This window comes from Muntiacus reevesi, chromosome 8 (assembly GCF_963930625.1).
Source record: "Muntiacus reevesi chromosome 8, mMunRee1.1, whole genome shotgun sequence".
NCBI classification, from domain to species: domain Eukaryota; kingdom Metazoa; phylum Chordata; class Mammalia; order Artiodactyla; family Cervidae; genus Muntiacus; species Muntiacus reevesi.
In genome coordinates this window covers 5,649,227-5,675,478 of record NC_089256.1, presented here as the reverse complement: position 1 = coordinate 5,675,478, position 26,252 = coordinate 5,649,227, and the positions used below count along the sequence as shown (strand labels likewise).

The following is a 26,252-nucleotide window of genomic DNA, read 5'->3' as shown; positions in this document are numbered from 1 at the left end:
CTCATTGGAAAAGATCCTGATGCTGGGAAAGATTGAAGGCAGGAGGAGAAGGGGATGACAGAGGATAAGATGGATGAGATAGGATGATTATGATATGATAATTAATAATCCAGAGACTAATTATGTCAAGCTATTAATAATCTTAAGTACATGTGGTAGTCTATTTCTCCAGCCTGTTATTATCTCCTTTAATCTTAACATAGTACTCTGTATATTTGCTATACCTCTTAGATTAATATCAATTGCAAATTTGACAAGTCTGCAATCTGTCCCTCCATCTCAGTCACTGAGAAAAATATTGAACAGAAAAAATCCCTAAATAGAGCTCTCTGCCAAGCTACTAGAAATATTGACTCTTATTGCTACTTAAATCAATACTCAATTACTTAATTTCTCTCTTACTAACTCTAACTTCTCCATATTATTCCATGAGTTTCTGATGAGAGGCCAAGTACCTTGCATAAATCCAAACAAAATTCAGTAGGGATTAAAAATAAATCCTTGCATTTGGGTCAACAATTCTAATGCACTGTTGCAAACATAGCAGCAAACTCATTCACAGTACAGCAACTAGGATGATGAATGAAATCTGAATTATGTTTTATGTTGTACAGAAATAGGGATTTGCAGAGGAGAAAACAATGAATTCTTTTTGATAGTTTTACTTTTTCTAATATATAAATGTGGACTTCCTTATAGCTCAGATGGCCAAGAATCTGTCTGCAATGCAGGAGATCTGGGTTTGATCCCTGGGTCAGGAAAATCCCCTGAAGGAAATGGCAATCCGCTCCAGTATTCTTTCCTGGAGAATCCTATGAAAAGAGGAGCCTGATGGCTACAGTCCATGGCATCACATAGAGTCAGACTCGACTAAGTAACTAACACACACAATATATAAATAGCTTTCATATGAAAGAGAAGGTGTTCAACACTAAGGTGGCAAATTCAAAGTTCCACAGAGTTTGGGCAGGTAATATGAATGAGGAGGAGAGACTTATCTTCCTTCTCCTCCTTTGACAGAGGCAGAAACACAAGAAATAATGCCTTTCCTCTTATCTCTCCTGTACAAAGCTACTGTACCTCCTCACTAGCCCATGGCAGATGATTCCTGGGCTCAATTTAGGGGCCACATGGGGTGGTGGGAACTATGACTAACTGAAGTGTTGTGCTGGCTTAAAGGGAAGGGATGGCAGTTTCCTCCTGTCAGCTAATTTTTGTCAGAGGAAATGTTAGCTATGCTGTCTAGTCTTTGTACAGCTAACAGCTTTCTCAAAAGTAGTCAGAAATCTGGGTTTTTATGCTTATTCTCTTGACTTTTAAACCTGGACAATAAATTCACATCAACACACACACACACACACACACACACACACACACACACACGCACACTTTGGCAGTCAACACTGGGAAAATCTGACAAAACCAGGCTGCTGGTTACTATAGGATTTCCAGAGGTAAGACCGGGACCCCAGGAAAGACTTTGAAGGTACAAGGAATCAGGCAGGTGTTGAGTTGTTCCTCAGAGTTGTCCTGCTTTCTCTGCATCACCAGCTCTGGGTGGCATGACCTCCTGCTGGTCATGTTGGAAGGCAGTCTTACCTGAGACTGGATTGATTGACCTTTAATGCCCTGTTTCACTCTGAGAGGTTATGGTTCCAGATAAAGCTTTCCCTGGGGGTTCAGGGAAAGGAATCTAGGGCTGATGGTTCTTGATAATGTTTGTTGGAGATGGAAGATGTGATCTAAGCTTTGCAAAAGAATAACAATTTGGAGACAGAACATTGGGAGGGAATTCCTAATTGGTAAAAGGACAGGTGCAAAAGAATTAAGGTAGAAATGAGGATGGCCTGAATGGAGATGGCAATGAGAAGATTCTAATGGAAGTGGACGCTTTTCATCAATTAAACCCGGGATCTCAAACTGGTCACTTCCAGTTATGCTTGGTTATCACCGCATTTAGAATTAAAATTGAATCTCAAGTAATTTTGGAAGCATGTACCTTCCACTGAATCACTGGCCCAAGCCACTACTTTTTGTTGTCTTGTACTCTAGACCATCGGAGAAGGCACTGGCACCCCACTCCAGTACTCTTGCCTGGAAAATCCCATGGATGGAGGAGCCTGGTAGGCTGCAGTCCATGGGGTCGCGAAGAGTCGGACACTACTGAGCGACCTCACTTTCACTTTTCACTTTCACGCATTGGAGAAGGAAATGGCAACCCACTCCAGTATTCTTGCCTGGAAAATCCCAGGGATGGTGGAGCCTGGTGGGCTGCCGTCTATGGGGTTGCACAGAGTCGGACACGACTGACTTGACTTAGCAGCAGCAGCAGCAACCCTAGACCATCACAAATTCATATTACCTGCTTTGCTCACAAACTACTTAGGAATGCATTATCACTAATATGAAGGGAAAAAAATTGATTTTATGTAAATATATACTCATGGGTCAAGTTCATGATGGATACATCCAATACAACCTAAACATTTTTATGTGGTTAGGGGGAACTTCAAAAATGATCTAAATGGATTGGCCAAAGATTTCAATTTTCAATCAGCTGTTCTGGAATCAGAGCCACACATTTCTAGGGTTTCACTCTTTCAATGTACAATCAATTTTTCTGTCACACAAATACCTGTGCTTGTACAAGCCTTTTACAACCACCCTCCCATTGGATCGACATCAAATCCCTGTTCACTCATTCATTAAACAGAGGCCTACTAACAACAGATGGTCAACTATTATGCCAGTTGTAGGTGCTCGGCATGTAGCAGTAAACAAACAACTTAAAACCTCTACTAGGCAACAGGTGAGAATGAAACAGAAATATACTCTTTGTATTAAAGATTAAGGCAATGCAAATGTATACAGAGTAAAATGTGAAGCCTTTACATTTCTCTCATATGCACTTGCACACAAATGTCAGGCTTCTCAGGCAGTGCTAGTGGTAAAGAGCCCGCCTGGCAATGCAGGAGACATAAGAGACATGGATTTGATCCCTGGGTCAGGAAGATACCCTGGAGGAGGGCATGGCAACCCACTCCACTATTCTTGCCTGGAGAATCCTATGGACAGAGGAGCCTGGCAGGCTACAGTCCATAGGGTCACGAAGAGTTGGACATGACTGAAGCGACTTAGCATACACGCACATACAAATGCCACTTTTGCATAAATGCTATCATAAATATGTATTTTTCAGAAATGTTATTTTGTAGCTAAAAATGTCTTAGAGATTTTTATGTCATCTTCTTTTTAGAGGTTCCAACTTGTTCCCTAGTTTGTATGTAGCACAAAATACTTAATTTCTTCCTTATAAAAAGACATTATTGACGGTTTATATCTTTGTTGTCATTACACTGATGACTGTAAAGGTATCTTTGTCTGCATAAGAAAATATTTCTTTAAAAAAATTTTTTTTTAGAAAATACTTCTTGAGTTATATTACTGGAGGTAGTTTTACTGGGTGCATTTAAAATTTTGGGTGATACTGGCAAAAGTATATAACAACACCTGATTCTATTCACTCTTGACAACACTGAAGTAAACAAGAAGAAACTTTTAAATTCTTGTCAGATGGATGGACATAAAATGTCTCATCTGAATTTGTATTTTCTCCATTTATAAATACACATCATTTTACTTGACTATAAGTATGTATATGTATTAATGTATGTATATACACACATATACAGAGAGATTTGAAAATTGTTTGTTTATATTTTTTATTCAACTTTCTATTGTATTACCTTTTCCACATTAATTTGTAGGTGTTCTTTGGGCATTTAAAATACTAAGACTGTCAAGATGTTGCAAATATTTTCTTTTAGTCTATCAATTGTCTCCTATCTGTCAAGATGTTGCAAATATTTTCTTTTAGTCTATCAATTGTCTCCTATCTAAGCTGTTATTTACTTTTTAAAATTTGTGTATCAAGTCAGTTGATTTTTTATTTTACTGTTTTTAAGTTTTGAGTCTTATTTATAAAGACTCAAATGTTTATCAACATTTCAAAATTATAGAATTAACCTCCTAGTATTTTCATACTTTTTCCTTAATATTTTGCTCTATACCCCTATAGAATTACTTTTTAGGAAAGATCTGAATTAGGTATTTAACTTTTTCTCTGAAAGGAATAGCTCATTGGCTCATACTATTTATTAAAACACCTAATCTTTTGCATTTATATTGGAAGAACAATTTGGCTTGAATTTCACATTCTGTTCCTCAGAAGTGAAAATGTGTGGCCTTTCCATCTTCTGAAACTGAATGTCACTGTAGTCAAGTCCAAGGCCAACCTGATTATTTCACTTTTGTAAGTGACTTGAATTGTCTGCCTAGATGTCCCCATAATTCTTTCTTTAAACTTGAAATTCAATAACTTTGCCAGATTATCTCATCATCATGATGATTCCAAATGAAATTTTCCTGGCTTTCAGTGGGTCTTTCGAGTCTTTCAATTCACTTACTACATCATCATATTGTAGAATATTGGAGAATATTGTTTTATTGTGATTTTAACTAATTTCCATGTGTTTTCTTCTTCAAAATCACTCAACTACCTACCATCCATTTCTACTCTATTTCTTATAGTCATTGTCATACCTAGGTCTTTTCTACTTTGCTTTCTATTATTTCCTCAGACCCATCTTCTATGTCCCTGACAGTGTTTTCAGAGAAGTTCATTGTCTTTTTGTTACTTCCAAAGTGTTTTTTGATCTTTTAAGTAATTATATTTATCACTCTAGGTTCCTCCTGAGTCCTGCCAGTCCACTTTTAATCTCCTTTGGTCTCTTGTATGAAACCTTGAATCGTATATGTATATCTATATCTGGAGATGAAAAATTGATGTTGTCTTTCATAATAATGGAGAAAGTTTTGTCTAAAATTGTCTAGAATATTTTGGCAAATTTGATTGAGGGGAGAGGTGGTTGTGGGCTCTTCTTCTGGGCTTCCCAGGTGACACTAGTATGAAGAATCTCCCTGCCAGTGCAGGAGACATGAGAAGAGGACGGCATGACAACCTACTCCGGTATTCTTGCCTGGAGAATCCCATAGACAGAGGAGCCTGCCAGTCTACAGAGTCTCAAAGAGTCTGAAATGACTTATCATGCATGCAAGGGTTTTTCTTTGGCTTAAAGTTTTAAAAATTTTGCAGTTTTGATGAACATGTCCCACTTCCTCCTTTTTGATTATTACTAATTTTAAAAGAGACTGGCTATTTATTAAAGAAAATTGTAGTTTAGGGTTATGGGGGGATGTGTAGAATAGAGTTGAGTAAGAAGAAACCAATTACAGTGTTAATTTGGGTTTGTTCTGCTTGTCTATTGTTGCACAAAAAACCACCGCAGAACTTAGTGGTTTAAAGTAACAGTCAGCTGCTTGGTTTACAGATCTGCAGACTGGGCAGAGCTCAGCAGATTCGAGGACTTCCCAAGTGGTACTAGTGGTAAAGAATCTGACTGCCAATTCAGGAGATGCAACAGATGTGAGTTGGATACCTGGGTCAGGAAAATCCACTAGAGAAATGAATTACAACCTACTCCAGTATTGTTGCCTATAAAATCCCATGGACAGAGGAGCCTTGTGGACTACAGTCCATGGGGTCACAAACAGCTGGACACTACTCATCGACTGAGTGTGCATACGTAGCAGGTTCAGCGGTATCAGGTGGGGAAGCTCTAAAGAAGTTGGAGGATCCAATTCAAGGGTACCAGAAACACTGTTTTGGTTTGAAAATTGTTACCTCCCTCCCTCCATGCAAATAGCCTCCTGCAATGCCTTAGCTGAGAAACCAGAATGTAGCTCAGCATGATTTCTACTCGTCTTGCATTTTGAAGGGTCAGATTATTTCCCTCCCATTTCTCCCTTGGCCCATCCAACCTGATCTTATCTGTGTTCTCAACAATGGAATATTAGCTGGTTTTTTCAGTGATGTCTTGTGCTGTCAGGTGTGAGAGGAACTGACTTGGCTCAGCAACTTTCCTTCTCTTGTTCAAGTTTTCATATTATTTGGCAGCAATACTTCATATGTAAATATTTCATAGCATGTGGTTTAGAGTTGTGACTATTTCTCTGTTTCATGTGTTATGAAAACTCCCTCTCTATTTTTCAATGTTTTTCACAGTGTTAGTTTGTTTTGAGAGAGCTTAGTAGAATAAAATATTTTATTCTGCTGTCTTAAGCAGAAGCTCCACATGAACTTTAGAATTACCTTTTAAAAAGCTGTTGGTATTTGAGGAGGGAGATTATTCTGAAGGTACAGTTTACTTGGGGGGAGAGTTGACTGTTTTACAATATTGAATCTTCCCAACCTATTTCATAGAAAGGTTCCTGATTTATTGAGGTTGTCTTCTTTTGTCCTTCACTAAAGTTAAGATTTTTCTTCTTATATATCTTGTAGGTTTATTACTTAGAGCTCCTCTAATTATTTTAGATTTTAAAATGCTATTATGAACAAAATAATTTTCCATGGCATTTTATCATCAGTTGTTACTGAAGTCTGAAAAATCTGTTGATTTTTGAGTGTCAGTTTTCTGGCCAGCCAGACTTTTGAGCTCTCTAAATTTTTCCATTTGAGTCTCTTATATTCTTATGTAGACATTCATATCAGCTTATCTATTAAGTAACTTATTTTGGCATTTATATTTCAAATTTCTTTAATTTTACTTTAAAATCTCAAATTACCTTTATCTTTAGGATACATATATATATAGTCTTTTCTCCTATCTTAGTAAATAGTTATGTCTTGGGCTTTTGTTTTCTCTAACTTTGTTTTCCCATGGTGTTGATCCTATCTGCTTTTATAATCTATGTCCTCAATTTTACTTCTAAAATCCCAGTCAGTTCAGTTCAGTTAATCGCTCAGTCACGTCAGACTCTTTGCGACCCCATGAACCACAGCACACCAGGCCTCCCTGTCCATCACCAACTCCCGGAGTCCACCCAAACCCATGTCCATCGAGTCGGTGATGCCATCCAACCATTGCATCTTCTGTCATCCCCTTCTCCTCCTGCCCTCAGTTGTTACCAACATCAGGGTCTTTTCCAATGAGTCAGCTCTTCGCATCAGGTGGCCAAAGCATTGGAGTTTCAGCTTCAACATCAGTCCTTCCAATGAACACCCAGCACTGATCTCCTTTAGAATGGACTGGTTGGATCTCCTTGCAGGCCAAGGGACTCTCAAGAGTCTTCTCTAATACCACAGTTCAAAAGCATCAATTCTTCAGCGCTCAGCTATCTTTATACTCCAACTCTCACATCCATACATGGCCACTGGAAAAACCACGGCCTTGACTAGACGGACCTTTGTTGGCAAAGCAATGTCTCTGCTTTTTAATATGCTGTCTATGTTGGTCATAACTTTCCTTTTAAGGAGTAAGTGTCTTTTAATTTCATGGCTGCAGTCACCATCTGCAGTGATTTTGGAGCCCAGAAAAATAAAATCAGCCACTGTTTCCACTGTTTTCCCATCTATTTGCCATGAAGTGATGGGACCAGATGTGATGATCTTAGTTTTCTGAATGTTGAGCTTTAAGCCAACTTTTTCACTCTCCTCTTTCACTTTCATCAAGAGGCTCTTTAGTTCTTCTTTACTTTCTGCCATCAGGGTGGTGTCATCTGCATATCTGAGGTTATTGATATTTCTCCTGGCAATCTTGATTCTAGCTTGTGCTTCCTCCAGCCCAGCATTCCTCTTGATGTACTCTGCATATAAGTTAAATAAGCAGGGTGATAATATACAGCCTTGATGTACTTCTTTTCCTATTTGGAACCAGTCTGTTGTTTCATGTCTAGTTCTAACTGTTGTTTCCTGACCTGCACACATAAAAATCCCAATAGATTTTTATATTTTAAATTGAAATAGATGTGTAAACTAATGTGTATACCTTGATGACATTAATAAGCAGACTTGAAGAGGCTGACTGTCTTGCTTAGTGGAATAAAGCTAGTAAATGATAGAGTCATCATCCAGACTCCAAGATCAGCCTTCATTTTTTTCATGGAGAAAGCAAAACACATGATCTGCACATGAAGTATGTTCTAAGGTTAAAATTCTTCTACCAAAACTTTTATCAGAACTCCAAATAAAATTGAGTGCCTACATGTATATATTTTTTACTTTTTACAACTTGTCCTTATAAACATGCTAATGAAAAGGCTAAAAGCAGACTCTGCTATTAGAATAATAAGTGTTGTCTGAAAATCTGCATGTTCAACAGTCACATAATTAAAAATTAATTCTACTTAGAAGATATTCTGATGTCCATAAAAACAAAGTAGGCAGATGAGGATGGGCATGTGGTAAAAGGTAAAAAAAGGATAAACCCTCAATTTATTAGGGTTCAGTTCAGTTCAGTTCAGTTGCTCAGTTGTGTCCGACCCTGCGACTCCATGAATCACAGCACCCTCATAGGGATCAAGACCATCACCATGGAAAAGAAATGCAGGAAGGCAAAATGGTTGTCTGAGGAGGTCTTAAAAATAGCTGTGAAAAGAAGAGAAATGAAAAGCAAAGGAGAAAAGGAAAGATATTCCCATTTGAATGCACAGTTCCAAAGAACAGCAAGGAGTGATAAGAAAGCCTTCCTCAGCAATCAATGCAAACAAATAGAGGAAAACAACAGAATGGGAAAGACTAGAGATCTCTTCAAGAAAATTAGAGATACCAAGGGAACGTTTTATGCAAAGATGGGCTTAATAAAGGACAGAAATGGAGGGACCTAACAGAAGCAGAAGGTATTAAGAAGAGGTATTAGGGTTAGGATTTAATTTCATGGGGCTTTCCTGGTGGCTCAGATGGTAAAGAGTCTACCTGCAGTGTAGGAAACCTGAATTCTATCCCTGGGTGGGGAAGATCCCCTGGAGAAGGGAATGGCTACCCACTTCAGCATTCTTGCCAGGAGAATTCCATGGACAGAGGACCCTGGTGGGTTGCAGTCCATGGAGTAACAGAGTCCAACATGAATGAGAGACTACCAGTTTCACTTCCACTTAAATTTAGTGGCATCAGGAATAGCATGCTCACATCAATGGCATTAGATCAGATTTAACCATTAACGGCCATTCTGAAAATAAGCAACATGGCACAAGCTTCAAGGTGGATCACAACAAACTGTGGAAAATTCCTAAAGAGATGAGAATACCAGACCGCCTTACCTGCCTCTGAGAAACCTGTATGCAGGTCAGCAAACAAGAGTTAGAAGCAGACATGAAACAATGAACTGGTTCAAAATTGGGAAAGCAGTACATCAAGGCTGTATATTGTTACCCTGATCATTTAACTTATATGCAGAGTATATCATTCAAACTGCCGGGTTGGATGAAGCTCAAGCTGGAATCAAGATTGCCGGGAAAAATATCAATAACCTCAGATATGCAATGATACTACCTTAATGGCAGAAAGCTAAAAGGAACTAAAGAGCCTCTTGATGAAAGTGAAAGAGGAGAGTGAAAAAGTTGGCTTAAAACTCAACATTCAAAAAATGAAGTATGTGGCATCCGGTCCTATCACTTCATGGCAAATAGATGAGGAAACAATGGAAACAGTGACAGATTTTATATTCTTGGCTCCAAAAGCACTGTGGACAGTAACTGCAGCCATAAAATTAAAAGGCACTTGCTCCTTAGAAAAGCTGTGACAAACCTAGATAGCATATTAAAAATCAGAGACATCACTTTGCTGACAAATGTGCATATAGTGAATGCTACGACTTTTCCATTACTCATGTACTGATGTGAGAGTTGGACCATAAAGAAGGCTGAGTGCCAAAGAATTGATGCTTTCAAGCTGTGGTGTTGGAGAAGACTCGAGAGTCCCTTGGACAGTGAGGAGATCCAACCAGTCAATCCTAAAGGAAATCAACCCTGCATATTCACTGGAAGGACTGATAATGAAGCTGCCAATATCTTGGCCACCTGATGTGAAGAGCCAACTCAATGGAAAAGACCCTGATGCTGTGAAAGATTGACGAGGAAAAGAGGATGACAGAGGATGAGATGGTTGGATGGTATCATCGACTCAATGGACATGAGTTTAAGCAAGTTCAGGGAGATAGTGAAGCCTGGTGTGCTGCAGTCCACAGGGCCTCAGAGTCAGACACAACTGAGCAACTGAACAATAGCAACACAGGCTTCAGAATTTGACTTTCACATGTTCAGTTGAATTAAGTATCTTCAGAAAAATCAGATGAAATTACATCATGATTCTGATCCTATAGGATAATGCCAGCAATCACATGGTCTGAGTTTTATGTGTTTTGTTTTATGTAAGAATTCACTGGGCACTCACTCCACTATCTTTCGGAATGAGAAACTTCTTGCCATTAACCAATGAAGAGTAAAGTAAATGCTGGAAGAATTTCTTCCTTTTCCCTTAAACACTGCCTGCCATTCTAGCAATGAAAAAAATGATGTATTTGAAGACCCTTGGGACAGGAAAATTGATAAGAGCTCTCAACTTCTTTCCCATAAACAACTGATCTTTTAAAGCTATTAACACAGGAGCTGGGCATTAAAGACAGTTAATTTATCATTCAAGAGCTGGCAAGAGTGTCAGGCGTTATAGTCATGCTCTGAAAAATGGGCCCTGAGTTCACCCTCTATGGTTGAACAGCTGCTCCTTCCCCAAATTTTAATCAGACTCTCTGAGCATCACATGCCCCAGCAAGGCAGAGCCCACATAAAACCTACAATAAGCCTGCCATGTAAATTCATTATGGAGCCCAAGTAATATGAACAGATATATTCTCTGGGCTGAAAGAGAGCTTTTAATTTAGACCAAAATTATGACTGCATAGTGATTTGACCCCTTGTTCTCTGGAAATGTTTCTCTTGGGAAAAAAAATATTCAGAATTGATCACCTAAAATAAAAGGCATTTTCTTGGTTGTTCAGAATTAGAATTCAAGCTTAAAACACACTGGAAATAAAATATGCCTTAGGACAAAAACATCTTAACCACGAGTTCCTGAAGTTTAGATACATGCCCCCTTCTCTGAGTTGACAACCATAGCTTTCTTCAGATTCTAAAAGACTTTGTAACCTCTTCCCCAAAAGTTGAATGGGTAGTGTTTTAGATCATGTTACGAATAGAAGCCAGTTTGACAATGCTGGAAATTTTACTTCACATGTAGCCAAAGTCATGGTTGGTTCTTCTCATAGACGTCTCAGATACCTAGTGATGAACTGTCCCCCATCATTAGTCCACTGTCTTGTGACTGTATGTCATAACACAGAGGAGAGAGGATCTCTATCAGTTCCCCCATCAGGAATTCAAGGACATTAAATAGAGATAAGGCATTCATATGTAGTGACAAATATGCAACCTATCAATCTAAAGAAGAACTGAATTAGTCACAGAAGAATCGAGAAGAATCACATAAACTCTATGAGTGACAGTCTCAGCTTTATGTAGTGGGGAGAGAGTAAGGTTTAGTTATGTTAACATACTTTGAATAGTTTTAAATTATCCTAAATGTTGGTAATGGATTTGGGGAGTGGTTGCCTACTACTTCCAGTTGGGGAAAAAAAGTACCTATTGTGTGAAAGATGCAGATAAACAAATGATTCATCAATCTACTCTTCTTCATCTGTCCCCATGCTGATCATACAACCCTCTAGATATTTTTATCTTTTTATGCAGGTCAGCCTACAGGAAGACTGCTTTTGTCATATGATCTTTGGGGTACTTGAAATCCTAGTGACAGTAATTTCCTGTGGTAAACGATAAACTGGATGCTGATTATGATTCAGCTTCTTACATAATTTGCCTATAGAAAGAAAATGTGGATAGTCTGGGCCATGGATCAGTAATTTCTTGGTGCTTACTGTATATCAGTACCCTGCTGTCCACCTCTGCCTCATATATACTTTGCTTAGCACAAATCATTAATTAGTATATGGCTGGTCATCCCAGGCCCAGACTAGACATCACCAGGTTCTCTTATGTAGAGAGAGCCAAAATTTCAAACAGAGGCAAAAATGAATAAGGCGCTACATACCTTGTTCATTGTGATTTAGTGAACAATGTCCATCAGAAACCAGAACTATCCCTTCTAAAGCTCTCTCAAAACTGGTTTGTTGCCTAGAATGTTAGCTCAAAGTTACTTGAGTACATAAATGACAATATTTTAAAGAATCTCCGTCACACAGCGTATCAAGAACTGATGTGGCAGAAAACATCCGTGCTTTCCACCCATTGAGGTAACCTGTTCCCAGGACTCGGTAAGAACTGAATAGATGAATTCCTAGTGTGGATCATAAAATCTGATAATAAGGAATGTGAGGCAATCAGAATCGAGAATGAAGAAAACTAGGAAGACAATGAAAAAGATGAAGGACAGCATCCAGAGAAAACCTGATGAGTCCCTCACTTGAGACACTAGAGGTACATAGGAGAGAGCCTATAATCGTGAACAGAAAAATGAAAGGATCCCAAGAAAGATATATTACCAGTTTTCTAACTTGAAGATATACTTCGTATGTTTGAAATTATTAAAGACTATCTAAAGTTTCATAGCACATTTAAACTGAGTTCAGCATTTCTAAACCAAACTGAAAAGGATTATCTGTTGTCATACTCTGGCCATTTTGAGAAATATTTTGATGAACATGGCTACTTGAGTGAAAACTGGATTGCTTTAAAATAGCTCTTTTGCTGTGTTTCCACTTTCTGAACTCAGCATCATCTCTCAGTCCAATCACATTCAATGTCCACCATCTCTGAATATTGTAGTGAATAATAGAGTGCTATTTTTCACATAATTTACTCCACTAATCATCATTATTATTGCCATGGTCGTTCCTTATTAGATTTATGATTATTTCACCAATTTCTTTGCTCACCACTCCTGTCTCCCACTCCTATTTAGGTCAGTTTTTTATTTCTATCACTGATTATCCATGAGTGGTAAACTCTTTTTAACCTGTAAATGTCTTTATTTCATTCTTCCCCTAGAATGGTAACCTTGTTTGTAGTCTATTTAGAACCCTGTCTATAGATTATTTTCCCTCAGTAGTTTGTGCGTATTATTCTACTGTTCTTAGGCAATATTAGTGCTAATAAAAAAACTGCTGCCTTCTAAATTGTTTTCTATAGTCAGCAATTCATCTTTCCTCTCTGGTTGCTTCTCAGACTTCCACTTTGTCTTTGATGATCTCACACTTCACTATAATCTATTTGGATGTGAGATAATTTTAATTTATCCAGTTCTGGACATAAAGTGATGTCTTGATTTTTCTCTTCAACTCTGGAAAATTACCATCCATTATTTCTTCAAATAGTGCCACAAATTAACTCTGCTCTGTATCCTGGCTCATTTACAAATTTTATCTTTTGATTAACCATCTGCATTTAATAGGACATTTATCTCATCTGTTTAGTTTTTAATGTCAATATATGCATTTTTTCATTTTGGAGCAATTTTTGCTTCTTCTTTTATTATTCTTTCCTAACTTGTTTTCTGCTCCTCCATTTATCTCTTTAGTCACTTTAATATGCTCATTTTTTGTAATATATTTCAATATTTTATATTTTTTGTTTTGTTCCTTAGAGTGCTTGTTCTGATTTACTTTTGGTTATCTCCTGGATTTTCTTCATAGTGGAGTCATTTCCTTCTGTGGCTTGTGAATTTTTACTGTGAATTTATTTTCAGGAAGCATTGTTTTTACTGTGGGATTTCCATGTTTCTGAGTTGAGATAGTATCACTCAGAGAAGTTTAGCATATTTAGAAATAAGGGCAGGTGTTTCAATAGTCCTAAAAACTTTTAATCTTAATTCATTGGCTTGTATTTTCTGTACACAACTTCCCGGATCAGGGATTTTGATGCAAAATCCAAAAGGCAAGTGTCCTCACCATTTCTTAAGGCTGATGGACACAGTCTGTGTTGGAGAGAGCACTTTGAGACTTCAGGCTTTATTCAAAGAGCTTTGCACAAGTATATTATCATGAATGAGCTTATAAAACAGGGCTCTGATTTCCACAGGGAAATGGTACTCCAGCTCCCAAACCTCTGAGTCTATATCCCACACAAAATCATGTGGCTACTGACAGTGGCAGCTTCCCCCTATTGCCCTGATTTCTCTCTTGTTTCTTACACTTAGGGAATTTCCTTTCCTCTTCTTCAAATCAATTCTACATTTAGAAGAGATTTTTTTTGCCTTTTTAGATAAAGCATTTGTTTTAAAGTTTGTAAAGGCACGGGGCCTATCTGCTTCACTTCAGTTCATTATGTCCTGAACATTCCATTATTGTGAAACTGGTAGTTGTTATTCTGAGATTAAACTTGTCTTTTCAATCACTTTCTTCTAATAGTAGATTCCATGCCACTAGCCACAAGGATAAGGATATCATTCATATCTGGCCAGTCACCATGTTTAATTTCCATGGAGTGCTATGTGATTGGTCTAGAGGTGATCTTTTGATACAAGCAGAGCCAATACAAGCAGAGTCCTTCTCTGTGGCTGTTATGCAAATATGGGCAGAATTAAGTGTTATTTTGAGCTAGAACAATATAAACCTGGAGATAGCATTAGTTACCCTTTCCTGCAGATAGATAGTCTGTGTGTATATATATATATATAAATTTGTATTGTGCATAGATATATACATACATATCTGTGCAGTCTATCTACAGTAGGAAAGAATGATGTTAGCACTCAGAGGGAATCAGAGCCAAGAAAGAAGACAATCATATTTGAACCCCTAAATCCTGGTATGCCCAGAGTCAGCCCAACTCCTGCTAAATAGGCCAGTGAATTTCTTTGCTTAAGCTAATTTGAATTGGGCTTCTGTCACTGGAGAAGGAAATGGTAACCCGCTCCAGTATTCTTGCCTGAAAAACCCCATGGATGGAGGAGCCTGGCAGGCTACAGTCCATGGGGTCGCAGAGAGTCGGACACGACTTCACTCACTTCACTTCTGCCACTTACATCTGACTTACGTGTCAATAAATTAGCGCATAGTGGGATTGCAATAAGACACCATCAACATGGATTTCTTTTATTTATTTATTCTTGGTAGGTCAGTTTGTAGTGCATGGTTTGACATGAAGCAAAGCCAGTTCTGAGTTTCAGAGAAGTGAAGTGAAGTCGCTCAGTCGTGTCCGACTCTCCGCGACCCCATGGACTGTAGCCCACCAGGCTCCGCCATCCATGGGATTCTCCAGGCAAGAGTACTGGAGTGGGTTGCCATTTCCTCCTCCAGGGGATCTTCCCGACTCAGGGATTGAACCCAGGTCTCCTGCATCGCAGGCAGACGCTTTAACCTCTGAGCCACCAGGGAAGCCTGAGTTTCAGAGAAATAGTGAGTGAATGTCAGATCTAATCTGAGAGACAAGGGATGGCGTCCCAGGATGAAGCCAAGGTCAGTTCCTGTCATCTGAACACGGACATTAAGAGGCAGGGTGGGGAGCTTCCAGAGTCACAGCCAGGAAACGGGAACCAGGGATTAGGAATGAGAACAAACAAACAGGGCTGCGGCAGCAGGCAGGGGTGTGGCAGCGAACACTGGGCCTTCTGGCTGAAGCTGGAGGTCAGCTCAGCTCTGCCTCCCAGTTGCTTCCTAAAGATACCAGGACGCCTTTCCATTCCTGCTAGGTGCCGCCATCTGGCGTCCGAAAGAAGAAGCCGGCATGGAACTGACTGCCGGGACAAGGACCCTTAAGCCAAGAGGGCCATAACTTTTTTTTTTTCCAGTTATGTATACCAGCAGTATCCAGACAGGCATCAAAATACATGCATTTCATGCTGATTATCAGTTTCCAAGGCAAATATCAAAGTGACTTATCCTCAGAAAGATATGTCAGATTTAAGAAATTTGCTTTTAAGTTAAGCAGATTTATGAGAAATATTGTACTTTCTGGCTGGAATAAGAGTTTTCGTTCATGCTCATCAAAAGGAGACATCTTCGTATCACCCCTTTGTTTACAGCTATGGGTCAAATGGGAGAAGTAGAGCTAATGAGGATAACAAATAAAGCTTTTCATATATTTAGAAGAAGCAATATGAAGAATATTAAACATCCATCCTCTGGAATAAATTTTAATTTTAATAATTAGTAAAATGTCCCCATCTGTATTTGAAAGGTTGAGAAACTTCCAGATAATTAGCTTCATGTCATGGGTGATGGAGAACCATCTATTTGCCTTCAAGGAGCTTGTAATCTACATAGAGATGCTGGTACCAAGAGGAAGAATAGATTTCCTTAGCACTGTGTGTTCAGAACCCATCTCTACAGAGCTATTTTCTGGGATAATTTTTAGAGCAAGTTTTTGTTACACACATTAAATCCTGTGTTAGCGATCGTTCTCCTGTTTCACTGAGGAGTTAAGCTGAGAGCAGGGATAGGTGGCTGCGCCCTCCTACTGCATCACCAGGGCTCAGCACAATGTCTGGCGCTTAAACGTCCTCAGCACATTTTTACTAAAGACTGGATGACATCTCAAGGTTCCTGTTAGTTGCATGGTACTTGGAATCTCACAGCCATCCCATTAATTTCCATTTTAAATTTCTCTTAAGATGCATGCGCTATAAGAAATGTGCTCTTTCAAAATGTCACTCATGCTAAGTGCCAAGCATTCACCAGTATCACACTTTAAATGACATTTTCTAGTAAGAACCTCTAAGCAGCGTAACACTCTTATTTAAGAAAAGAAAACGGTGCTCCATTTCCCACCTTCTCTTAATAATCTACATTGAATTTCCTTGTAAGCATTTGCTCACCAGAAAATGAAGGAACCTAGCATGTATTTATTATCATCCAACAGCCAGCTGTTTAATGAGGTTCTGATTTTATCTCTAAGAAAATCTGGAAGCATTTGTACACTGTGCAATTATTTCACAAGAAGATATTTCAGTACAATACTGGCAGTACTTCAGTTTTGCAGATAAATGACTGAGAACATTCATCGTCTTCTTTCTTCTCTTTCATGGGTAGAAAAAAGTCAGATTTAAAGCTCTCTAGAATCTACATTTATTGGAGAAGGGCATGGCAGCCCACTCCAATGTTCTTGCCTGGAGAATCCCAGGGACGGGGGAGCCTGGTGGGCTGCCGTCTATGGGGTCACACAGAGTCGGACACGACTGAAGTGAATTAGCAGCAGCAGCAAAATCTACATTTAAATGAAGATTGCCAATTATCAAGTATGTTAGTGGGGAATTCACTGGACCAGAGCTGATCATTGTATATATTTATATCCAGGCAAAAAAGAAGAATATAAAAATCATCTGTGATCCCACCTATCACTTTGATTTTGTATATAAATTATAACGTATTATAATTATACACACATAAATTTGGCTGTGGTTTTTTTAGCCAAAAAATATTAATAGATCTTATAGCATACACCATTTAAAATTTTTTCAGGACTTCCCTGGTGGTCCAGCTATTGAGTCTTCATGCTCCCAATGCAGGGAGCTTGGGTTCAATCCCTGGTCAGGGAACTAGATTCCACATGCCTCAAGCAACAGCCCATATGTGGCAACTAAAACCTGGTGCAGCCAAATAAATGAATAAAAATAAATATTAAAAAAAATATAAAAGTAACATTTTCCTATTTACCTAAAAACATAATGTGAATATCTTTTAATATCAATAACTTTTCTATCATTTAAAAAATGTCTGCATAGAATTTCATGATTTTAATATAATTTACTCAACCAACTAGTAATTTAAGTACAACTTTTTGTTCAAAGCAATGCACTCATCCTCATTAAGAAATTTTTACACATATTCTTTATTGCTTAAGACAAATTTTAGAAATGAAATAAATGGGTGAAAGCATTCACAAATTCTAATGATTATAAATATTGCCAAACTGCCTTTATAAAAGTTCTATTCCTTTTCTCTTTTTTTCTCATTAAAGAGGGAGGGTTCCCATTTCTCCAAACTCTGATTTACCCCAAGTATGATTGTTCTCTTGAGTTCTGAAAATTTGAAGATTTGCTATGCAAAAAATGATATTTAATTTGTTTCATTACTAGTGAAGTTGATCTTATTTGGTAGAATATTGGCCAGTTATGTTTCTTCTCTTGTTCATTATCTACTTACATCTTTTGTCCATTTTTCTATCATGTTTACCTTTTCTTTATTGGTCTTTTATAACAGGAGTAATATCAGAAGCTAATATCTAGTGTTTACTGAGTGTTACAAGTCAGGTCCTATTCCAGGTGTTTTTTGTTTAATCCTACCCAATGAGGTAAGTGCTATTAATATCACCATCTCTGTTTTATAAAGGACACATCTGGTGCAAAGAGAGGTTAAGTAATTTACCTCAGGTAACATAACTAGTATACTTGGTATACTAAAAAGATTGACAATCAATACATATTTGAAAGACTATCAACATGTCTGTTGAAACTACTTTCCCTGGTCTATCTTTCATCATTTAATTTTGCTTGTAGTGATTTTGCCTGCTAGGATTGATTGACTCTATTCTCATCAAATAAATTGACTTTTCTTTTGATCACCTGAAGAATAGTTTAAATATATTAATTCAAATGCATACAAACATTCAGATAGTGTGAAAGGATACAAAATAGATTAAATCATTTTTTCACTTTTATCATTGTCACACATAGCGAAAGCATCTCTTTTTAACCATTTATGTCTTTATTTCTTGAGATGGCTGCCCTGTGACTCTGCGTGCATGTCTGACTCTTTGTGATCCCATAGACTGTAGCCCACCAACCTCCTCTGTCCATGGGATCCTCCAGGCAAGAATACTGGAGTAGGTTTCCAGTCCCTTCTCCAGGGGATCTTCCCAACCCAGGGAACCCGCGTCTCCTGCAGTTCCTACGCTGGCAGGATTCTTTACCACTGAGCCATCTGGGAAGCCCAATATTTATTTATTTGGCTGTGTCAGGTCTTAGTTGCTCCACAGCATGCAGGATCTTAGTTCCCCAACCAGGGATCGAACCTGTGGCCCTTGCATTGCACTCCGATTTTTAAATAATATGTGTGTGTATATATATGTATACACTTTCATTTCTTGATTTATCAACTCCATATGTAAAAACTGATTTACTGTGAGAGACATGGCGTTTCAGGTGACAGAGCCCTGCTTTTCTTTCTCCTCCTCCAGTCAGCTTTCACAGGTAATATCAACTTTGGTTGTGAGAACCTATGTAATGTTAAATAATATACTTCAACTTCTAGCTCTTGATTTATCAACTTTAGACTGTGTGCTTTAACTAACTCATTCGTTCCTAATGGGGGAAACCACATGTAAAAATGGTTATTCTCTCTGTTCCTTGGTTCATAAAATGTCATATTTATGAAGGAATGCTTCACTAGAAGCAGGTCTTTCTTTAGTCATTTCACTGAAACCAGAGATATGTATAAGTAGAATGAAAGATATTGATATAAGTGACTATATAAATTATAATTAGTATATATATACTTATAAACACAGATTATGTAGATTATATAGATTATAGAGCCTTCCCAACTATATTGCTTTATTTATTGCCCAGAATAATTTTGCAATGTATACAGAACAAGTATTCTTACATAATATAGGTAAGGAAACAAGTGTGAAGAGCTTATGGTCATATAAAGTCACCGTCATGTTTTTTTTTGTTTTATTTTGTTTCTGACCAGCCTCCACACTTCTTTTTTAATTATACTTTTTGAAAAATTTTGGCTGCATGGGGTCTTAGTTGCCACACACAGCAACATACATCCACTTGTCTTTTTAAATTTAATTTAATAAAAAAAATTTTTTTTGGCTGCATGGTGTCTTTGTTGTAGCGCACAGACCCTCTAGCTGTAGTAGTGTGAGCTCAGTTACCCTTCGGCACGGAGGATCTCAGTTCTTCGACTAGGGGTAGAACCCGTGTCTTCTGCATTGCAATGTGAATTCTTAACCACCGGAAAACCAGGGAAGTCCCCACTCTTCCTTTTTTGTGGCAGTATTACTCTGAGCAATAATCCCACCTTGCCCCAGTCTCAGTTCATGTGCTTTCAATTAAAACCAGTTACTGCCTTAAGTTCATGAACAATGTGACTGACCCAAGACAGTAAATTCAGCACATCTCCCTGGCCTCAAGTGGGTCTGGAATGGCATCAGAATCTATAAGATGTACCAAGATTATTTCTGGGAATAATGGGACAAGGACTCTGGCCCTGCTCTCCTGACTAAAGACGCAGCCCTGGGGGATGCTGGCAGCCATCTTGTGAGCGGGTGTGTGAGATAACCTGAAGAAGCTGACTGAGGAGAGAGCTGTGTTTGTTCCACTGGGCCCTTCCCTGAGCCACGTCTACTCCTGCTGTTCAGTTACCTCAGCTCACACAGATTCCCTTGTGTTTACTGCAGTTTGGGTTGATTCCATGTCAACTGTAATAACTGCACAGTTAATTCGTGACAATCCTGACACCAGCTTTTTGACTTAAATCTAAGGCTCCTTCTACCCTACCCCGTTGCCTCTTTGTTCAGGATTCCAAAACACAGACCTTTTAAGATGTCTCCATCATATCTTTTGCCTTCCTTCATAGTCTATTACGCATTCTTAGAAATGCAAATCCATCACGTGGAATTCATTCATGAGCCATTACGCATACATGTTTGGGCATGATATTCCCTATATACTTGGAACAATCGTATGGATCAGAGGAAAGCTAATTCCAAAACTTTTTGTTAAATAAAGTTACTTTTATTTTAAGGTAACTCTGGATCACCCACCATGCATGGCTGTGTTCAGGAGTTGTGGTCATCAAATTCAATCATATATTACAGTAGTTGTTTGAAATTCAGAGCACATTTAGCCTAAGAAAAAGTATTCTAACTGGTTACTTAGATTATCACAGAAAAGCTAATTTAAACTGTGGTGTTATGGTGTGCATGAATACTCAGTTGTGTCCAACTCTTTGCAACCCTATGTAGCCCACCAGGCTCTTCTGTCCATTGGATTTTTTAGAAAAGAATACTGGAAGGGGTTGCCATTTTCTTGTCCAGGGATTGAACCCATCTCCTGTGTCTTCTGCATTGCAGGTGGATTCTTTACCACTGAGTCACCAGGGAAACCCAATTTAAATTAAAATATGGCTAAATTACTCTGTATTTGAATGAGAAATGCTAGAATAGAGTATTGTCACAAAACTAACAATAAAGCTTTTTTTAAATATTAAGAGGATGGTACTTAAACAAGGAGATTTGCAGGTAGAAGATGAGAAGGTAAATGAAAGTGTATGACCATTCCAAAGAGGCTCCAGAGTCACTGCAAAGGCCATAGTGGTTGATGATTTAGGTCCTTTACTGTACTTGATTTCATATAAAAATGTGTCTTTTCTTTTGCATGATACAATAAAAAACTCTATTCTTAAACTTCAAAACCACACAAAGATGGAACTGAGAAAGGGAAAATGCAAAAGAGATTTTCATTTTCTCTTTTGATGTATGTTTCAAGTGCAAAGACTCCATCTTCAGACATTACTATCTAGAGAAGAAAATATACATGTAAACCCAAGAATGCACTGCTGAGCTGGCAGAGAATTAGAGGCACATAGAAAGGAAGAGTAGGGTCTTAGCATGTGGGCTAGTGGTTCCCAGAGGAGGAGTCTGAGGTATGTGGTAAAAAACTTGATGAGCCAAAAACAGGAGCTGTGAAGAGAGAGCTTTGTGCAGGTAAAGAAAAGCGTAGATTACAAGTCAGAGACTTGCTTGGGCACTATGTGAAGTTTAGAGTGAAGGAAGAGAAACATGGAGAGACAAATGTTTGAACTTCTGCTCTGAAGGTTATGGAAAACTTTTTAATAGGGCTCTTGCAAGGTAAACAGAAGATAGTTGGAAGAGAGAGGGTGGGGGTGCAGCATTAAAAGGAGAGGGAATGTGTGGGTAAGTAAATGTATAAAATGAGAGTGTCATATGGGCTGTAAACTTAAGTTTAAGAAGCATGTGAGAAAAGTGAAGAGTAAACACATGGAGAATTGTGCAAGGCGAGAGAAGTAATTAATAGCAGAGGTGGACAGAGTCCAGACTCAGCATAACCTAAGTACAAGTGACCCGATGAATTTGCAGGTTCCTCATCGAACAATCTGAGGTTCGTTAGCGGACTCTGCAGACAGGGAGCTGGCAGGTAGAGAGGGTTGGCTGTACTATGCCATTTCATATAAGGGACTTGAGCACCCGTGGATTTTGGTATCCACAGGTGGCCTGGAACCAGTCCCTTGTGGATACAGAGGGACAGCTGTGCATTAATGCTCAGCAGAACTCCCAGGAGAGGCTGATGGAATCCGCATGCACTGGGTAGAATAGCCTGCAGATTTCAATGTGTGACAGTGTCCATGTCAAGAACTCATACCTTTATTTTAAAGTTAAAACTTATTGGGGTCACTCTGTACAATACCTGAAATGTCAAAGCTGGGAAGCACAAGATTTTGGTTAGAATGGCAAGTGTCTGGTGCCTAGAAAGGAAGGGATCCTGCTTTGGTGAGAAACACATTTTATTATGACATTCAATGCATGGGTAGGGAAGTAGAAAATGCACTGCCAGTTAATAGCCACCTATTGACCTGAGGCGATATTAAATGGATTGTTCCGAATGTCCCCCAGGCTTGTGCTCAGCAGCATCAACATTCATCCTCGGAGTCTGCATTTTTAATGGAAAACTACTGTGAATGGTAGTGCTGAAAGCAGAAAGGCCAAGCCTTTCCTTGGTTGTAGCTGCACGATTCTTTCCCAAGCTCATTTGCGCTTTAGTGATTTCACTTTGCTTGGCCTTTTACAACTTGGCAGTTCGGGAAGTGAAGATGAGAGACTCAACAGATTTTAAAATAAATTTTACTCCAAATGTTTCCTTAATACTAGTATTTCTTAGACAGAGATTCCTGATGTTTTAATGAACTGTTCTTGGTGGGTTTTTTTTTTTTGGTGTTTCTTTAAAAGCATCCTTTGGCATTTGTGAATGTGCCACGACTTTTGCTCTTTTTTTTTGCTTTTTTTTTTCCATTTATTTTTATTAGTTGGAGGCTAATTACTTTACTGTATTGTAGTGGTTTTTGCCATACATTGACATGAATCAGCCATGGATTTACATGTATTCCCCATCCCGATCCCCCCTCCCACCTCCCTCTCCACCCGATCCCTCTGGGTCTTCCCAGTGCACCAGCCCCGAGCACTTGTCTCATGCATCCAACCTGGGCTGGTGATCTGTTTCACCATAGATAATACACATGTTTTGATGCTGTTCTCTCGAAACATCCCACCCTCGCCTTCTCCCACAGAGTCCAAAATTCTGTTCTGTACATCTGTGTCTCTTTTTCTGTTTTGCATATAGGGTTATCATTACCATCTTTCTAAATTCCATATATATGCGTTAGTATACTGTATTGGTGTTTATCTTTCTGGCTTACTTCACTCTGTATAATGGGCTCCAGTTTCATCCATCTCATTAGAACTGATTCAAATGAATTTTTTTAATGGCTGAGTAGCTCTTAATTTGGACTCATTGATATTTTCCTCAAAAGCAGGAAAGGCACTTCTTGGTAATCAGGTGAAATATAAGGGTTTTTTTTGACTCTTTCTTGAAAGTTGCTGAACTTTGGGGTGGCAGCCTTGAGAAACGTCAGCTGGCAGAAAAAAAGAGGAGTGCCTCTCTGTTGTTTCCTACTCTGCTCTGTGAGATCTGACTTTTAAAAATCCTTTGTTAGTTTGCAATGCATTTTCAAATGCACTCAAAGTAATTAGCACCCTGAATTGAATCTTGTTGTCACATTTAATTATTAGATGGCTACTTTCCCTTAGGGTATTTGACAGTTGCCCAAAATGTTAGTCTTAATCTAAAACCAAGAAGAGACCTCTGACATTGTGAAAGCCACCAAAATGGCATTTATTAAATATAAATGGTGAGTGCCTGAAGGAGAGGTGAGAAGAGAATGCTAATTCTCATCCTGAAATGAAAATTCCTCCAGTATGAAAGAGAAATTATATTACCTCTTAGCAGAAGCTTCATCACTTTTACTTATCACATGGATGATTTTAGAATGTGTGTATTTCTATAATGCGTGACATTTGCATTGATAAATAGAGAATTATGACTCTCAACTTCTATCTCTGATTTGCCAAAATTCCTGTAAATACAATGGTTTCTATTAGTCTATTATCTGGAAAATGACTTGAAAAAATTAAATGATACTGATTTAAAATGAAGAAAGCTTATTTATGTGCCTTTTAGGAACCCTAAGTGAATCAGCTAAATATATACACCAAGAAACAAAAGTGTTACCCTCTGAGTAGTATTTTATCATAGACTGGAAATGTGAAACTTATTAATAGTGTTAGAAATTAAGTGCACAATGAAATGTACACATTATTGGAGCTCTTCAGTGGTAATTATTCCTTAAAAGCTAGAAATTGCCTTTATCTCCATGATATAAGAGAAAAGATACTATTAAAGCCCCTAGGAATTATCACCATATTTGAAGCATCTTTCACTTGGTCAAAGAAGCACAGGCCAAGTTCTGGTACTTACTATGTGAGGACTATGGCGACTGCATCGTTCAACACGCTCTCCCCAAACAAGAGTGTGTACAGGTCAGGGTCGACATGCAGTTCATGGAAAATGGCCAACACCGTCACTAGGGGAGACACACACAAACATGCAGAGTTAGCTGGGATGTGGCCATAGACTTGTCCTTGGCTGTGGTCACCTGTATAAAGCACTCATTAAATGTTCATCTTCTCAAATCCATCGATAGATACATACTGAACCTTTAACCAAAATCAACCTCATCAGTCACTGCCCTGCTTAAAAGATTTCTCTGGGCTCCACACTGCTTACAGAGAAAGCTTGAGCTCCTTGGTACAAGTCTTGTATAATCTGTGTACTGTTTGCCTTCCAGCGTCTCTGTCTGAACTCCCTGGCTGCCCTCTACTGCCTCCCTCTAGCCACGCTGAACTTGTCAGAATTTCCTGAACACAGAATTTCCTGTATTATTTTCTAATTACCTTGGCATTTGGGTTCACTTTAGCAGGGCAGCTATCTGTTTCTCATCCAGATGCTACCATTCTCCTCTTTCCTTAAATACATAAAGCGAGACACACACACACACACACACACACACACTTTTTGCTACAAAAAACCCCAAACCTTTATTCAATCTTTAAAAGCCTCTCAAGTTTCCCCCAGCCCTCTGATCCCTCAGTAAAGACCTGGGTCACTCCTTTTTGATCCCAGAATTTGGGATCACAGAACATATCATAGAAAAGACTGTGAGCTCTTGGCACACGCTCAAGAAGTGTTTGATGTGTGAATGACTGAGTGAGTGAATGAATGAAGAGTTGTTGCAGCAGCTTATTCCTGTGAAGGGAGAGGTGGTTGGCACCTGGCTCTCATTCTCTCAAGATCACACTCATCTATACAGATGGACCCAATGTTCCTAAGAGCAGGGCCTGAGGATTCATTTTCGGCAGTCTGCTTCATGGCTCCCATATACCGTAGGTGTACAGAGCTTCTGGGCATATACCTGGGCAGTGAGTAATCACACACTGATTAACTGTGTTCATCAAAACTATTCAGTGTCTCAATGTTTGAAACAGTCATGCAGTGTGAACAGCTATCATTAGGAGAATGATCCACTGAGTTGATTGCCAAAGGGAAAGAGAGGGTGGTTGAAAATGATACTGATGGTAAATTTTTAAGGCAGAATGGGCATTTTCATTTCTGTTCTTTCCTTTACTATTTCATGCACTGTGAGGTTAATAGCTGTGTTGTTTAAGAGAGTGCTAGGGAGAAGAAAAAGCTCAGTTGGACTGTTTTGTAAGTAGGGTCAATAAGTTTGGCACTTGTCTGCCATAATGGGAGGGTTTTAGTGACAGAGTGACACAATTTGATTTAAACCTTGGAAATCAAGTTTAGGCAGCAGGGTAGAGGACAGAATGGACATGCGGCTGGAAGCTTTCCCGAATGTTCTGGCAAGAGATGAGTTGTACCAAGACTGGAAGAGTCCTAGATTCAGGCTCCTCAACTCTTGTACATCCTGCTCTTTCCTGAACATCCACCACCCTGGGTTCTTATAGGTCAGTGACCACAGTGCTTTTATTTTACTTACTCATTTGTTCTCACCTTCCCTCTGGGTCACTACCCCCTAGCATGTTGCTAGACTATGGTTAGCTTTAGTGAGTGAAAAGATAATGTCAGGGAGGATAGGGCAGAGGCGATAATACCCACAATATATTTGGGATGAAGAACTGGTAGGTCTTGGTGCTTGAGAGAAAGCAAGATTTGGGTTTCAGCCCTGGGCAGGCAGTAAATGGGC

At 38.8% G+C, this 26,252-nt stretch overlaps 1 protein-coding gene across 1 annotated transcript in view; it reads right to left on the bottom strand.

The window, feature by feature from the left end:
• SLC9A9 (solute carrier family 9 member A9) overlaps positions 1-26,252 on the bottom strand; it is a 640,527-nt gene that overhangs the window by 390,666 nt on the left and 223,609 nt on the right. Inside the window, exon 6 of the mRNA XM_065942379.1 lies at positions 24,467-24,572. Coding sequence (XP_065798451.1) covers positions 24,467-24,572 — 106 coding nt within the window. The remainder of the gene's footprint in view (positions 1-24,466; positions 24,573-26,252) is intronic.